This window comes from Hypanus sabinus, chromosome 13 (genome assembly GCF_030144855.1).
Source record: "Hypanus sabinus isolate sHypSab1 chromosome 13, sHypSab1.hap1, whole genome shotgun sequence".
NCBI classification, from domain to species: Eukaryota; Metazoa; Chordata; class Chondrichthyes; order Myliobatiformes; family Dasyatidae; genus Hypanus; species Hypanus sabinus.
The window spans coordinates 102,276,390-102,292,283 of record NC_082718.1 but is presented as its reverse complement, the minus strand read 5'-3'; the positions used below and the strand labels follow the sequence as shown (position 1 = coordinate 102,292,283).

The window sequence follows — 15,894 nt, the reverse complement described above, 5'->3', positions numbered from 1 at the left end:
TCTTCTCTGCATTTAATTTCTTCTGTCTGGCTGCCCATTCTGCTATCCTTTGTATGTTTTGCTCACTTTTTCAAACTCTGGGTTTATAAATTTTGAAAGCATACTGTACCATAGAAAGTGTATCAAAAAAGAAAGAATCCTGGTGTTGATCTTTGTTGAATAACACTGTTTGCTTTCTCGTAAGGTTGCCGTAGTGTCCACTTTCCAGTGTTCTGATACCTGGTTATACTCGGAGATTAACAGACTATGGCAAACTCTTAGTATTCTCAAACTGTACTTCTGTTAACCATCATAGACACATACCAATTTTAGCCATGGCTGGCATTTTTAATACCATTTACTTGTGGATTTTTTTGTTTTATCCATTTTCTCTGCCTCTTCATCTGTTGAGGTATTGGCACCATGTTTTTCTTTGTTAAAGACCAAAACAGAAATTATTTTTTTTTAAAAAGGAAAAGCTGTTGACTGCTCAAACTTCCATGAATCTGCAGTAATTTTAAGATAGCTTCATATCTTTAAAATTAACACTATTAAAGTTTGGGAATGACTAATCAGCATTTATGTTCTGTGCAACTTTATGCTGCTGCAAAACAATGTGGCCCGGGAGTAGGTTAATTTGAGTAAAATGTAGTTAGCATCTGCTATTCTCATCTTTCTTGATGCAGATTGCCTTAATTTTAATGTGAAAATTGTATTTTAATTTTTAATATATGATCTTTATATCACTATACCTTTTGGTTATTGAAGTCTGGCCCTGTTTTCAAATATTTGTCCAATAGCTACAAGCATCCTTAGTGCTGCCTTCACCACCTTATCTGCTTGTGCTGTCACCTTTGGTAATCTTTGGATTTATACATAAAGGTCCCTTTATTTTTCAAAACTCTCTGGGACCTTGCCATTTATGGCATTTCTTAACTTTATTTGACACTTCAAAACCATTACCTCAGTTTTCAGGATTAAATTCCATCAGCCACAGTCCTACCCAATTTATGAGCTAATCAATATCACCCTGCAGCCTAAGACTACCTCCTCACTATCAACAAACCACCAATTTCCATATTCTCTTCAAGGTTAGTCATTGTACCTCCAAGGTTAACGTCAATCATGTATAACAAATAGCAGGAGTCCTAGCACCAGTCCTTCTGGTCACAGGCTTCCAGTCTCAAAAGCAACCTTCCACTATCACTTGCTATCTCCTATTTCGAAGACCCAGACTTCATTTCTATTTTGGCCCAGTCTTTTTTTTATTGCTATCCTGACTTACAGAAAAAATGATGTTCTACATTAAGTTTTGAGATTTCTTTTGGTATTGAATTAACTAGAAAGTGATGATCATCCTGATAGATTAATTAGTAGTGAATTGCCCACTTGGCTGCTTTGGGAGATGAGGTTAAAATATAAGTAAATTAATGGTTGCTTCTATTGATTACTTTTGGTTTACTTTGGAAGATAATTTGGCATTAAGGTTGGAATATATTTTTCAAATATTTACATAACAGTTCCATAGCAAAGAAGGTCCAGCAGCATCTCTACTTATCTTTGAAGGCTGAGTCCATCTCTCCCACCCCCCCCCCCCCCCCACATCCTCATCACATTCTACAGGGGTTGTATTGAGAGCATCCTGAGCAGCTGCATCACTGCCTGGAATGGAAATTGCACCATCTCGGATTGCAAGACCCTGCAGCGGATAGTGAGGTCAGCTGAGAAGATCATCGGGGTCTCTCTTCCTGCCATTACGGATATTTACACCACACGCTGCATCCGCAAAGCAAACAGCATTATGAAGAACCCCATGCACGCCTCATACAAACCCTTCTCCCTCCTGCCATCTGGGAAAAGGCACCGGAGCATTTGGGCTCTCACGACCAGACTATGTAACAGTTTCTCCCCCCAAGCTATCAGACTCCACAATACCCAGAGGCTGGACTGACACCAACTTACTGTGCCTATTTTCTTGTCTATTATTTATTGTAATGTCTGCACTGTTTTGTGCACTTTATGCAGTCCTGGGTAGGTCTGTAGTCTAGTGTATTTTTTTTTCTGTGTTGTTTTCACGTAGTTCAGTGCAGTTTTTGTACTGTTTCATGTAGCACCATGGTCCTGAAAAACGTTGTCTAGTTTTTACTGTGTACTCTACCAGCAGTTATGGTCGAAATGACAATAGAAAGTGACTTGACTTGACTTGATATTGATTGGTTCTTTCAAAGTTTACAGTGCCTTGAAAAAGTATTTCACCCCAACAAATATTTTCACATTTTACTGTCACTTTTTCTAAACCTGAAATATATTGAAGTAGGACTTTTGAGCTAATCTTCAAAACATTGTGCATCATGTCAAACTGAAAGAAAAATTCCAAAACCTGTCACAAAATTACTAAAATTTAAAAACTAAAATTGTGAGGCTAAAAAAGTATTCATCCTCTTCGTGATTACAATTTAATCTTTCTTCAAGTACTGTATTAACTCACCAACTCTCCCAATTTGTCGATGTAGAAAATTGGAAGATCGCCTGTTTTCAATGAATTTATGAGAATAAATACCCTCTCTCTCTGTAAGAATGATAGATTTTCAACAGACCAAGCCAAAATTAAGACAAAAGAGCATTCAAAAGGCACTGAACATACCTTGGAGTTCCATGCAATCCAATATGAAAACGTGGAAAATATGAAACCCCAATCACAGTGTGTAGGTTAGACTGCTCCTCTAAACCTAGTCGCCCGTGAAGAATAGCACTTGTAAGAGTGGCTATTATGATGCCAACAGTCACTCTGAGTGAGCTGCAGAAGTTAGTGGCTGCAACTGAGGATGAAGTTCATGGTTCCACAATCTCGAAGGCCTTGCACAAAAAGGGTATTTATGGAAGAGTGGCAAGTAAGCACCACTCTGCTAAGTTTTCAATCACCCTTCTATATGCTGATTCATCCCTTCCTTTGATACAGTCCACTACAGTGGTGTCATCAGCAAACTTGTATATGGTGTTGGAGCAGTTATAGGTGTAAAGCAAGTAGAGTAGGGAGCTAAGCACACGTCCCTCTGGTGCACCTGTGCTGATGGAGATTGTGGAGGAAATGTTTTCGCCAATCCAAACTGACTGGGGTCTGCAAGTGAAGAAATCAGGGTCCAACTGCACAAGAAAGTATTGAAACTTACTGATTAGTTTTCAGGGGATGATGGTATAACATGCTGAGCTGTATTTGATAAAGAGCATCCTGATGTGTGCATCGTTGTTTTTTAAAAAAAAAGGCATTGTCAAGACAGGCTATTACCCAACCAAGTGAAGTCGATTTCTATATAACCCTTTCCTATTCACAGATTGAATTGCAGTTGTGCTGGGGTTCATCACTATTTCTGAGTTTGGTATGCTTCTACCAAAAGCCAAGCTATTTGGTTGGCAAGAGGTATACTCATTTTTAACCAATTTGATTGCTGAATTTTATCCCTCAATGCCTGCAGTAGTGTAGTGGTTAGCGCAATGCTATTGCAGCTGCAGGTGTTGGAGTTCAGCATTTAATTCCAGCATTATCTATAAGAAAGTTTGAACATTCTTCCCATGTATGTGTGGGTTTCCTCTGGATGCTCCAGTCTCTTCCCACAGTCCAGTCTTACTGGCTTGTAGGTTAATTGGTCAGTGTAAATTGTTCTGTGATTAGGCCAGCATTAAATCGGTGAGTTGGTGGGCAGAAAGGGCCTGTTCCATGCTGCATCTCTAAATAAAGTAAAAATTTTGCAGAGATGAAATATTTCCGATTCATGGTAACAGTTCAGCCTTCGAATTATGTTTGCATGTAGTTCTGATTTCCTGCCTGCAAGATGTCTTAATTTCATCACTACCATCTTCTTGAGTAAGAAAGAGTGAATCATAAAATTTGGCCTTGATACCCAGATCCCAGAAAAATTAACATGCATATTTTAAAGATGCTGCCTGACCTGCTAAATTCCTCCAGCAGATTGTTTGTTGCGATTTCAGCAAGCTCTTTTAATAAGCTATATAGGGACAGTGGTTTGGAAATGTCTTTGAATTACCATTTCTGCTATTGTCTCTCTCACAGATTTTGTTGTCATTGGTGATGTGGCATAGAGTGTAGGAAAAAAATATAGTAGGTATATGCAATTTGGCCTCCATGCAACATGATCCTAACTAATCATATTTAGGAATGTGCCTGACCTTCATTGCCTTTGTGGTAGAGAATTCCAATGAGGGACCAATCAGTACTTTAAGTTGCCACTCTCCTGCTTGCTGCTTTCCACCTTGACTTCAGCCACCTTAATTTCTAAGGAAAATTCTTAAGGTAAGATTCACTTTCCTGTCACAAGACTGGGTCAGGATAACCAGATGTTTTTTCTCAGCCTTGATGGGCATCTTCTCCAGCATTAGATTTGATATATTCCTACTGGGACTATCAGTGAGGCTTCTAGATTTCTTGGAATCTTAGATGGAATTACTTTCCTGCATTCATCCATTCAGAGATTTGCTTGTTCTTTCTTTCTTTCTCTTCTTTCTTTCTTTCCTCTTTCTTTCTTTCCTCTTTCTTTCTTTCTTTCTTTCTTTCTTTCTTTTCTTTCTTCTTTCTTCTTTCTTCTTTCTCTTTCTTCTTTCTTCTTTCTTCTTTCTTCTTCTTCTTCTTCTTCTCTCTTCTCTCTCTTCTCTCTTCTCTCTTCTCTCTTCTCTCTTCTCTCTTCTCTCTCTCTTCTCTTCTCTTCTTCTCTCTTCTCTCTTCTCTCTTCTCTCTTCTCTCTTCTCTCTTCTCTCTTCTCTCTTCTCTCTTCTCTCTCTTCTCTCTTCTCTCTTCTCTCTTCTCTCTTCTCTCTTCTCTCTTCTCTCTTCTCTTCTTCTCTCTTCTTTCTTCTCTCTTCTTTCTTTCCTCTTCTTCTTTCCTCTTCTTTCTTTCTTCCTCTTTCTTTCTTTCCTCTTTCTTTCTTTCCTCTTTCTTTCTTTCCTCTTTCTTTCTTTCCTCTTTCTTTCTGTCCTCTTTCTTTCTTTCCTCCTTCCTTCCTTCCTCCTTCCTTCCTAAACTTATTTATGTCTTAATTCTTTCCATTTTCATAGAAGATCAGTGCCGAGAACATTAATTCCCACTTTTCATCATTTTTCAGCATTTTTCTTTTTAAGTTTTACTCTTATTAAAGTAACAATACAAGCTTGAATTGTATTTAATTCTCTTCCACAGATGTGCTGAGTGAACTGAAAGAAGAGTTCAGAAAACAATTCCGGAATCAGTATGTTCCAGATTTACATACACTAAGCAAGATGTTTAATGGATAAATTTGAAAGGCAAGTGCAACTGTCTTAAAACACAGTTTACTCGACTTGCACCATCTTTTCAGGTGAAGTGACACACTTGTAATGGCAATTTTCTCTCTCCCTACTAGACAATTCAGATAATCAATGCATTACCAAACAGTAGTCAATGGATACCACACAATCTCTGTGAAACACTCATGTTCTAATGGCTATTATTTCTGAAATTAATTCTTATTTAACTAGAATATCTTCTAATTCTCAAAAATGTATTAATAGTAATTACAATGCCATAAAGCAAATAAGAGTCGAAGTAAGTTGCTATACCAGTTTGTTTCCTTTCCCACTTAAATGCTCCAGGGTCATCTTTTACAGTTGTTAAAACAACGTTTGTCCATGAAGGGAGAAATTTTTGACAACCCAACGTCAACCTCTACCACTTTTTGATGGGAAAAGATGCCGTCTTCAACTCGTAAAGGAGCAGCAAGAGATCCAGAGGTTTCTGAGCTGTTCTTTAAAGATGATCCAGAAGAATTGTTTGTTGACTTACATGAAATTGGACATGGAAGTTTTGGTGCTGTTTTATTTTGTAAGTCAGAACCTAATTAATCTTACAATGCCAAGTTGAATATTAAATCTTACAATATGTGTTTAACAGAATTTTTAATGTAAACAAGACTAGTGTTGCTAGTTTCATAAATAACTGAAAAAAGCAGCATTGTAATAACTTTCTTTGAATCAGCAATTTTTATTACTCTGAGTATTAATAACTCAGAAGACTTCGTGGATTTTACATTGCCTTATTAAGTATTTGCCCTAGTATTTTAAAGAATGTTCCATTGGTTGGCTGGGAGTAGGTGGATATAGTGAGTAGGGTGCAAAAATGCAATAATAATGATACTTGCATAACAGAAATGATTTGGGGAGTTAAAGATTTTGTTGGCGAGAATAAACAAAATGGACAACATTAGTTTTTAACTTTTAAAAAATTGGGCAAGATCTTCCTAAACCAGCACACAGCTCAGAGTCACTACTTCTGGTACTTGCATGGTTCAGACTGCAGTGTTCAAGCTTGCTGATCCTCACATTCCCTTGATTTCAGCATTGATGTCCCAGTAATGACTAGGCTTGGGATAGTATATTGTACAGACTGGTCTTGTAATGCTTCTATTGCAGTTTAAGAAAACAAACCTGCAGATGAAGCTTGGTTTCCTGTCAAAGCCTTTGAAGATATTTTACTTTTAAAATCTCTTGATGTTCACAGTACAGAGAAAAACTTATTAAATTTAAGGTTTGTGTCCCTAACATTTTGATTAAAAACTTAAATAATCAAATTCCACTTTGACTACTCATCCAGGAGTCTCAAATTAAGATTGAAATTGATCACTCCAATCCTTTGCAACACTTAGTTAGAAACATGGAAAACCTACAGCACAATACAGGCCCTTTGGCCCACAGTGCTCTGCTGAACATGTACTATACTTTAGAAATTACCTCGGGTTACCCATAGCCCTCTATTTTCCTAAGCTCCATGTACCTATCCAGGAGTATCTTAAAAGACCCTATTATATCCACCTCAACCACTGTCATCGGCAGCCCATTCCATGCACTCTTCACTGTCTGCCTAAAAAAAAAACTTGCCCCTGACATCTCTGTACCTACTTCCAAGCACCTTAAAACTGTGCTGTCTCGTATTAACCTTTTCAGCCCTGGGGGAAAAAAACTTCTGACTAATTCACACAATCAATGCCTCTCATCATCTTTTTACCTCTATCAGGTCACCTCTCATCCTCTGTTGCTCCAAGGAGAAAAGGCCAAGTTCACTCAACCTATTCTCATAAGGCATGCTCGCCAATACATGCAACATCCTTGTAAATCTCCTCTGCACCCTTTCTATAGTTTCCACATCCTTCTTGTAGTGAGGTGACCAGAACTGAGCACAGTACTTCCCAAGTAGGGTCTGACCAGGGTCCAATATAGTTGATGTGGCATCAAAGCGACAATTTCTCTTGAGTAATGCTTAAGAATCCTCTAACATCATCCTTCATTACTGGTCTCTGTTGAGTGAAGTGACTGGTTTATCCAACCCATCAATCAGTCTTGGATTCTAAACTCAGCAACACAGTGCCAGATAGATTGATAGGTACTTTATTGATACCAAAGGAAATTACTGTGTCACAGTAGTGTTGCAAGTGCACAGATATACAAATATTAGAAGAGATGCAAGAAAGAATTTTTTTAAAAGTTACCTCAAGCTGGTCTATCAGGAGGGGTCATCACTTCCTCAGCTATTGGGTGACTCATTGTAGAGCTTAATGGCCAAGGGTAAGAATGGACCTAGTAGTGGTCTTAGGAGCTGCGCAGTTGTCTTAATCTATTACTAAAAAGTGCTCCTTGTTCAGCTCAAGTGACATGTAGAGGGTGAGAAACATTGTCTAGAATTGCCAGGATTTTCTGTAGGGTCCTTTGTTCTACTACAGCGCTCCAGTTTGGCTCCTATAACAGAGCCAGCCTTTCTAATTGATTTATTGAGCCTGTTGGCATCACCCCGTGTTGATGCCATTACCCCCTGCACACCGCCACCATAGGAAGATTATACTGGAGACAACAGACTGCTAGAACATGTGAAGGAGATGCTGGAATACTCCAAATTGACCTCAGCCTCCTCAGGAAGTAGCGGCAACTCTGGCCCTTCTTGTACAAAGGTTCAATGTTGGTGCTGCACTCAAGTCTATCATCCAGGTGCACCCTAAGATACTTGTAGGTCTTCACCACATCCATGTCCTCACCTTCGTTAGTAACAGGGAATAGTGCAGCTTTAGTCTTCTAAAGTCCATCACCATCTCTTTTTGTCTTACTGGTGTTGAACTGCAGGTAATTCAGCTTGCACCATTTGACAAAGTCCTCCAGCAGAGCCCTCCCATCCTCCCTTTATTCACACAATTATTGCTGAGTCATCAGAGAATTTCTGCAGATGACATAACCTGACCTTTTTTGAGAAATCAAAAAACGTGATCCTCACAGTGCTGACCTGTTTATCCAAAAGGGAGTAGGCTCTGTTCAGCAGATAGGTGACAGCATCATCGACTCCAATGTGCTCCTGGCAGGTGAACTGCAGGGAATCGAGGGCTGATATAACCTGGGGTCAGAGGTGAGCCAGGACCAGCCTCTCTAGGATCTTCATGATGTGTGAGATCAGGACCACTGGGCGGTAGTCATTCAGGACTTCCAGTTGGCCCTTCTTGGGTACTGGGACCCCACGTGATGTTTTCCTCACAGTCGGGACCCTTTCCAGGCTGAGACTCAGACTGAATGTACGCTGGAGAGTTCCACACAGCTGCTCAGTGCACTCCTTGAAATAGTGGAATGTTTGGTTCTAAATCAGCAACTTTTCCCTGATTTGTGGCCTCAATATACTTTAAGAGAAGGTGTGGAGGAGATTTAAGAGAGAAACTTCAGAAATAAGGGATCAATTATATGGGAAAATGAGAGGTTGGTATTGATTTTTTGAGAGCAGTGGAGGTTAAGGTGCAGTTGACTATAGAGGACTTGTTGGCAGGTTAAATGGCTTTCAGAGGAGATTTAAGATAATTGGTAAAGGTAAAAGTCAGGAAGATGAGGTTTTATTTTGAAGGCAGTGATTGGTTTTGTTCTCGACTTTTGCTTCAACCATTCACCAATGGTCTTGCGTTTTTTTTCTTGCCAGCCTGCTGGTATCTTGGTCAGCTCCCTTCTGTATATTATTATTTGGGCAAAATAATTTTGTTTTACGGATTTTTTTCATTGATATGGGATTTGTGTGCTGCAATAAAAATATATTTTCTTCAAAATTATACATTTAAGTAAAAATTTATGTGCGGCACTATGCTGTATTTCATTGGAAGCAGCAAAACAAAATTTTATATGCTGAATACACTCCAGTAACTATTGTCCTGACCGAGATGGAAACTGTCAGTAAGATTGTTTTACCTGTATATACAATTTCTCAAGAGATTTTTTCAAATTTGAGCTGATTAAGGGTCAACAAAATACAAATTGTACATCAGAGTGCTTTCATGTGACTAACAATTGCATTGAGACATCAAATGACATTAGTTTATGCTATTCATTTCTTTCAGTACCTTTTCTGACAGTATTTTATACTATTGCAAGTTCCACAGCTTTAACAGCCAGATCATGACATTTAGAAACCAATACAAAATATAATATTAACAGTCCATTTTTGCCTTAATGTTTTCTTTGCATTTACATATCATTAATTTATGATAACTAATTATATTTTGGCATTTCATTCCCTAATCTGGAATTGCTGAGTTTCTTTTTATTTAATGTTGGCTACTTTCAATACTTTGCTTAAAGGAGCATTCTTTATGCACCTACCAAGGTGGAATGTCATCAATCAGGGATGGGATTTTGAGTCCTGAGTCTGTCCTTGTTGAATCTTCCTTAATGATCATTTATGTCAAACTATGGGTTTATCCAATTCAAGTTGGAAGTGATAAAACTTTTTGTAGATTTATAAATAAGGGTTTCTCTGGCAAACTTAACACATGGATGCCCTATATGATCATAGGAGATGCCACCTTAAACGCATGCTTGTGGTGAAGGTATTGTGAAGTAGGATATGGAGTTTTTTAATCAATTAAAAATTAAGGAATATATTTCAAAATCTGAATGGCTGGTTGGTATCTTTCAGCTGGTGGTGTTCCTATCCACCTACTACCCTTGTCCTTTTTGAAGTTTTGCTATTGCAGGTTTGAAAGGTCCTTCAAAAGAAATTTTTGGTTTTATAAAGGTTACCCACACCACTGACAAAAATGAAATGTAAATTTTAAGCCACCTGCATTGTTCTGGATATAGTTGAGAGTCATCGAAACTGGTCATTTCAGCAAGTAGCAAATAGTTGAACTCGTAATCAGATTCTTGTGAATGACAAGACAGATTCAGAGTTGAACCATTTACCACAAATTAAAGGAAGGTTCAAAATTTTTAAAAAATCAAGTTCAAAGTTATTGTCATGGGCCAGGGCATACGCGCTCTGAGAGTAGGCTTTCTAAAGCAGCATAGTATATTGCTTGCATTGCATGTAGGGCCTGAATAAGAAAAAAATGAAAAAGCAGTCAAGCAATTAGACAGAATACAAAAACTAAGATGTTTAAAAAATGTTGACAAGACAAATACAAAGGTACTGTGTTTGAATGTGCAAAGCATTTGTGATAAGACTTTAATAGCACAGTAGAGGTAATTGGAGTTTAATTGTCATGCATGGGGTCAAGGGTTGGGATTGAAGAATATTTGATACCCTGAGGGTATAGCAAAAGTGAACAAGGATATTAGCTTAAAAAATCAAGATGTGGACTCTCTGGGTTAAACTAAGAGCTACCAAGTGCAACGTTTTTTAAGTTATTCATGGGCCTCTGTGTAACAGTGGCCATGAAGGAGATGTTTTCAAAGGTTATTGGTGACTTTAACATGCATATAGACCAGCCAAACCAAATTGCTTCGGAAAACAAATTCCTGAAGTATAGATGTTTTATTTGACCCTTATATTGAGGAGCTGACTAGAGAACAGATGAAAATAAAGTCAATTTATTTATTAGGATATTGAGATAGGTAATCAAAAAGTTGAGATTTTGAGAAGTATTTTGTAAAAGGAAACCAAAGGAAAGAAAGATATTGACAGTAACTCAAAACAGTTCACAGTTAATATGCACTTTGACATGATTATTATCTCAGTAACTTCTTTATACCTCCCTAAAACCCTAAAACCTTGGAAATTAGATAGTTAAAAACAAAGTTATAAATGAGGAAGTTACATTGCCAGCTACCATATCTAACTGTGACTTCCTTAAAAAGAAACTAGTCAGCCCTCCTTATCCGCAGGGGATTGGTTCCAGGATCCCCCCCGGTGGATGCCAAAAAATGCAGATGTTCAAGTCGGTGGACTTCAGGACCCGGTGGGGCTTGGGACCTGCCGCCTGCAGTGTTTCTGTTCCAGAAAACAATCACGTTTGAAAATAAAGTGGAAATAATAAAGCAATTGGAAAGAGGTGAAACACCATTGGTCATTGGAAAAGCGTTAGGCTACAGTCGGTCAACGATCGGAACAATCTTAAAGGATAAAGTGAGAATAATGAAGCATGTGAAGGCCCTGCCCCGATGAAAGCTACATTAATTACTAAGCAACGCAGTGGTTTAATTATTGAAATACATACATTTCTTAAGTGTTTTATATGCATAGAAAGGTCAAATATATACTATATACTAAGACAAACATTTGACTAACTGACGCTAAATAATAGTGGATGTACCTGTTCTGACTTAGAGAACTTCTGGGGTTTTTTTCGATTCCCAATCTGCAGTTACCTATGCACATCCTCCCGTATACTTTAAATCACCTCTAGATTACTTATAATACCTAATACAATGTAAATGCTATGAGAATAGTTGTTATACTATATTGTTTAGGGAACAATGACAAGAAAAAAAAAGTCTGTACACGTTCAAACAGCAAGTGCTGGAGAGAGAACTTCCGGGTTTTCCTGATCCGCAATTGGTTGAATTCGCGCATGTGGAACCTGTGGATAAGGAGGGCTGACTGTACCTACTTTGGAACTTCCTATTTTACACTGTTATAAGACATGCAATCTTTGCACAGGTGATAACATTAAAATAAGTACAGTTGTTCATGGATCAATATTACAGTGACATACATTTTAAGTTACTACTTTGGAGAATCAGAGGAAAAACCTTTACTTAATAAGTGGTGTGAACTTGTTAATACAGGGAGTGAATGGAGCTATCAGAAGCATTTAAGAGAAGCCAAGTAATAGGAGCAAACCACCTGTCCTTTTGAGCCTGCTTCACCAAGATCACGCCTGATCTACTGTATCAGTACCATTTTCAAGCTCTAACATAACAAAAAAATGCTGGTAATACTCAATGCATCAGGCCATATCTGAGGAAATTAAAACAGGATTAATGTTTAAGGTCAGTGACCCTTTGTCAGAACTGGAAAGGATGCAAAAGGAGCTTATAAAGTTACGGGAAGGGTGGAGAGAAGTTGGATGTCTTTGATGATATAAAATGAGGAATAAGCTGTAAACAAAGTTTTCTAGCCAATGACTAAATGGAAACATTTGGAGAGTGAGACCATGAAAGAATCTAGGAGGGCAAAAATGCAAAGCAGTATGACATGCCCAGCAAATCAAGCTGGGGCATGTCCTCCAGTTCCAGGAGTGAAGAGGGGAATAACAGGGCAAAAAAAAAGCAAGTGAGCTGAGGTTTTATCATAAATGGATGACTGACACTTGAAATCAAGTTGCTGTAAATTTATAATTCAATATTCAGCCCAGAAGATTAAGTGCTGTTACTCAAGTTTGCTTTGGACTTAATTGCAGCAGTACAGGAAGACACTGCCTGAGAGGTCAGAGTGAGAGTAGGATGGGGAATTAAAATTACAGATAACAGGAAGTTTAGGGCTGCTCGTGTTCTGAGTGCAGGAGTCCTGCAAATTGATGACTGATCCAATCTATGACTGATTTTTCCAATGTAGAGAAGATGCAATGTTGTAGTCTAGATTAGAAGAAATGCAGATGAATTGTGGCTAACCACAGTGCTGATTTAAACTGCACATCGTCGTGGAGAAGTACACCTCAGAAACAGGCCCTTTGGCCCATCTAGTCCATACCAAAATCATTTAAGCTGCCTAGTCCCATTGACTTGCACTGGGACCATAGCCCTCGATGCCCCTACCATCCAAGTATCTATCCAAACTTCTCTTAAAGGCTGAAATTGAGCACACATGCACCACTTGTGCCGCCAGCTCATTCCACACTCTTACGATCCTCTGAGTTTCCCCTCATGTTTCCCTTAAAATTTTCACCTTTCACCCTTAAACCCATGACCTCTGCAGTCCCTCAACCTCAGTAAAAAAAAACCTGCATGCATTTACCATATCTGTACTCCTAATAATTGTGTATGCCTCTATCAAATTTCCTCTCAGTTGTCTATGTTCTAAGGAATGCAGTCCTAACCTATTCAGTCTTTCCTTTTATCACAGGTCCACCAGACCTGACGATATCCTTGTGAATTTTCTCTGTACTCTTTCAACTTGTTTACATCTTTCCTGTAGGTTGGTGACCAACACTGCACACAATATCACCAAAGGCTTTACATCCCATCCCCTGTACTTAGTACATTGATTTATAAAGGCCAATGTGCCAAAAGGTTTCTTTATAACCCTACCTACATGTGACACTGCTTTCAACAAATTATGGACCAGTATTTCCAGATCCCTTTGTTGTACCACAATCCACAATACATTAAGTACCATCTGCCATTTTTCAGTCCATTTTTCTAGCTGATGTAGGCCTCTGCAAGCTATGATAGCCTTCCTCACTGTTCAATACACTCCCAATCTCGGTGCATCTGCAGATTTACTGCTCTGGTTAACCATATTGACATCTAGATAATTGATACAGATGACAAACAACAAAGGACCCAGCACTGATCTCTGCAGCTCACCACTCGTCACAGGCCTCCAGTCAGAGAGGCAGCCCTCTACTACCATTCTCTGGCTTCTTCCACAAAGCCAAAAACCAGTAGAACTCTACACTTGATCTGTCCCAAAAGAGGGGGTTGAGAGCAGAGATGTAGGAAACAATAAGATGAAATTTTCCTGAACCTTGAATTTCAGAGTCACCTGTATAGAAAATCTCATTATGTGAGCTAACACAACTGGGAGAATGCAACAGAGTCTTTACAGGAAGCAGACTGGGATGAACACAAGTAGAGATAGCTGGCTGGAGGCATGGGAAGGCTTGGTATGGTACTTGTGTATGGCCTATCTCCCAAAATGAAGGCAGATTTTAAGAAAAGGAAGAGTCAGATTAGTCATGTGACGGTGAGAAAAATGTGGAAATTTCCTGCCACTGTCTGTAAGGAATTTGTAGGTTTTTCCTGTAACCACATGGGTTTCCTCCAGATGTTCCGGTTTTCTCCCACAGTCCAAAGATGTATTGGTTGATAGGTTAATTGGTCATTGCAAATTGTCCCTTGATTAGGCTAGTGTTAAATCGGGGGCTGCCGGGTGGTGAGCTCAAAGGGCCGGAAAGGCCTATTCCATGCTGTATCTCAGTAAAGTAATGAGCCAGTCAAGTACTGCTCCAATACAGGAGGCAGCACCAATGCAGGGAAAACGGACTGGCTTGGACTGAAATAGACTGTTCTGCACATCCAGCAAAAAGACAGGAATAAATGTGAGTGTCCATAGCTGCAGCTTTGATCAGGCAAAAGTGAGTGGAGTTGAATCAGAAGCTGTTCAACATGAGAACTAGTTCAGTAAGATGAACGAGTGTGATGTGGAGGGCACTACTTCAACTTCTACTGCAGTAAGAAATGGAGGACCTTCAAATTATCTTGATGTGGTATGTAGGTGTAAAGAAATTGTACATCCATGGTAAAATGAGCCTGTTAGCACTAGGGATTTGGAAGTAGTCAAGGTGGTCGTGGAAAGGATAGAATCGAGCTAGGAAGAAATCAGGTTGAAACGATCGATTGTGGCCTGTTCTGCCTGACATTGAGTATTACTAGCATTTTCTATTTTTTATTTCAGAGTTCTGGTATCTAGTTTTTTTTTGCGCTTTTTGAGACAATATCCTAGTTTGGATACAGTATAATGAAAAGGGGTTGTGTTATAAATCTTGTAACATATATTTAACTAGATGGCCATAACATGGATTTCTTCCTGATGTTTGAAAATGAAGTTCAGTCTCAAGCTCGGGTCCAAAATCTAAAGAAGGAAGTGAATTGGCTGTGATAGACTGAGCTGCATTGAGAAGAATGACAGTGGATCACAAATGGCAAACATTTAAGGATTGAGTATAAGAGTTGAAATGATTAGATATTCCCTTCTAATGCAGAAACCAAAATAAATTTGATTCGACTGTGGCTGACTAAAGTAGCTAAGGATGGAATTATAATCAAAGAGAAATTATACAAAGTTAACTGATAAAGTAGCATGTCTAAGGATTGGGAGCTGTCTCGAATTACCAAAAACATTGATTGAGCGAAAGGAAAATCGAGTACAAGAGGAAAAGCTTGTAAAATACAACAAAAAAGGGAAGACAGATACAGTTCCCTTTGTCAAGAACATGAGAATTTTTAAGGGGAACAATGAAAAGGCAACCATAATTTGGTTCTGTCTTCATGGAAAAAGACACAAATAACTTACCGTAATACTAGACAACCAAGAGTTTAATGAGAGGGTGGAATCATAGGAAATAATACCTTTAAATAGTGCCGAAGCAATTAATAGGACTGGAGGGACTGGGGTTTGTTAATCTGCAAGAGGCTGCTATAGAAATAATGGACACAGAGTTCATTACCTTCCAAAATTCTGGACGTTATGGAATGGTTCCTGTAGGTTGTAGGGTGGCAATTGTAACTGCTCTATTTAACAAAGTGGGAAGGGGGAGAAAGACAACTACAGACTGATTAGACCAATAATGGGTTTATAAAGGATTTGATAACAGTACACAAAAGCTATCAACAAGATTAAGTGAAGTCTATCTGAATTTATGAAAGAAACATAATATTTTACAAAGCACATGGGAATCTTTTTGATAAGGTAGCTGGTAGAATAGATAACGGTGA

The 15,894-nt window shown here is 38.6% G+C and overlaps 1 protein-coding gene across 1 annotated transcript in view; it reads left to right on the top strand.

Moving 5' to 3' along the window:
* Positions 1-15,894, top strand: part of taok3a (TAO kinase 3a) — a 112,235-nt gene that overhangs the window by 24,651 nt on the left and 71,690 nt on the right. The window contains exons 2-3 of the mRNA XM_059988308.1: positions 5,168-5,271; positions 5,614-5,831. Coding sequence (XP_059844291.1) covers positions 5,695-5,831 — 137 coding nt within the window. The 5' untranslated portion in view covers positions 5,168-5,271; positions 5,614-5,694. The remainder of the gene's footprint in view (positions 1-5,167; positions 5,272-5,613; positions 5,832-15,894) is intronic.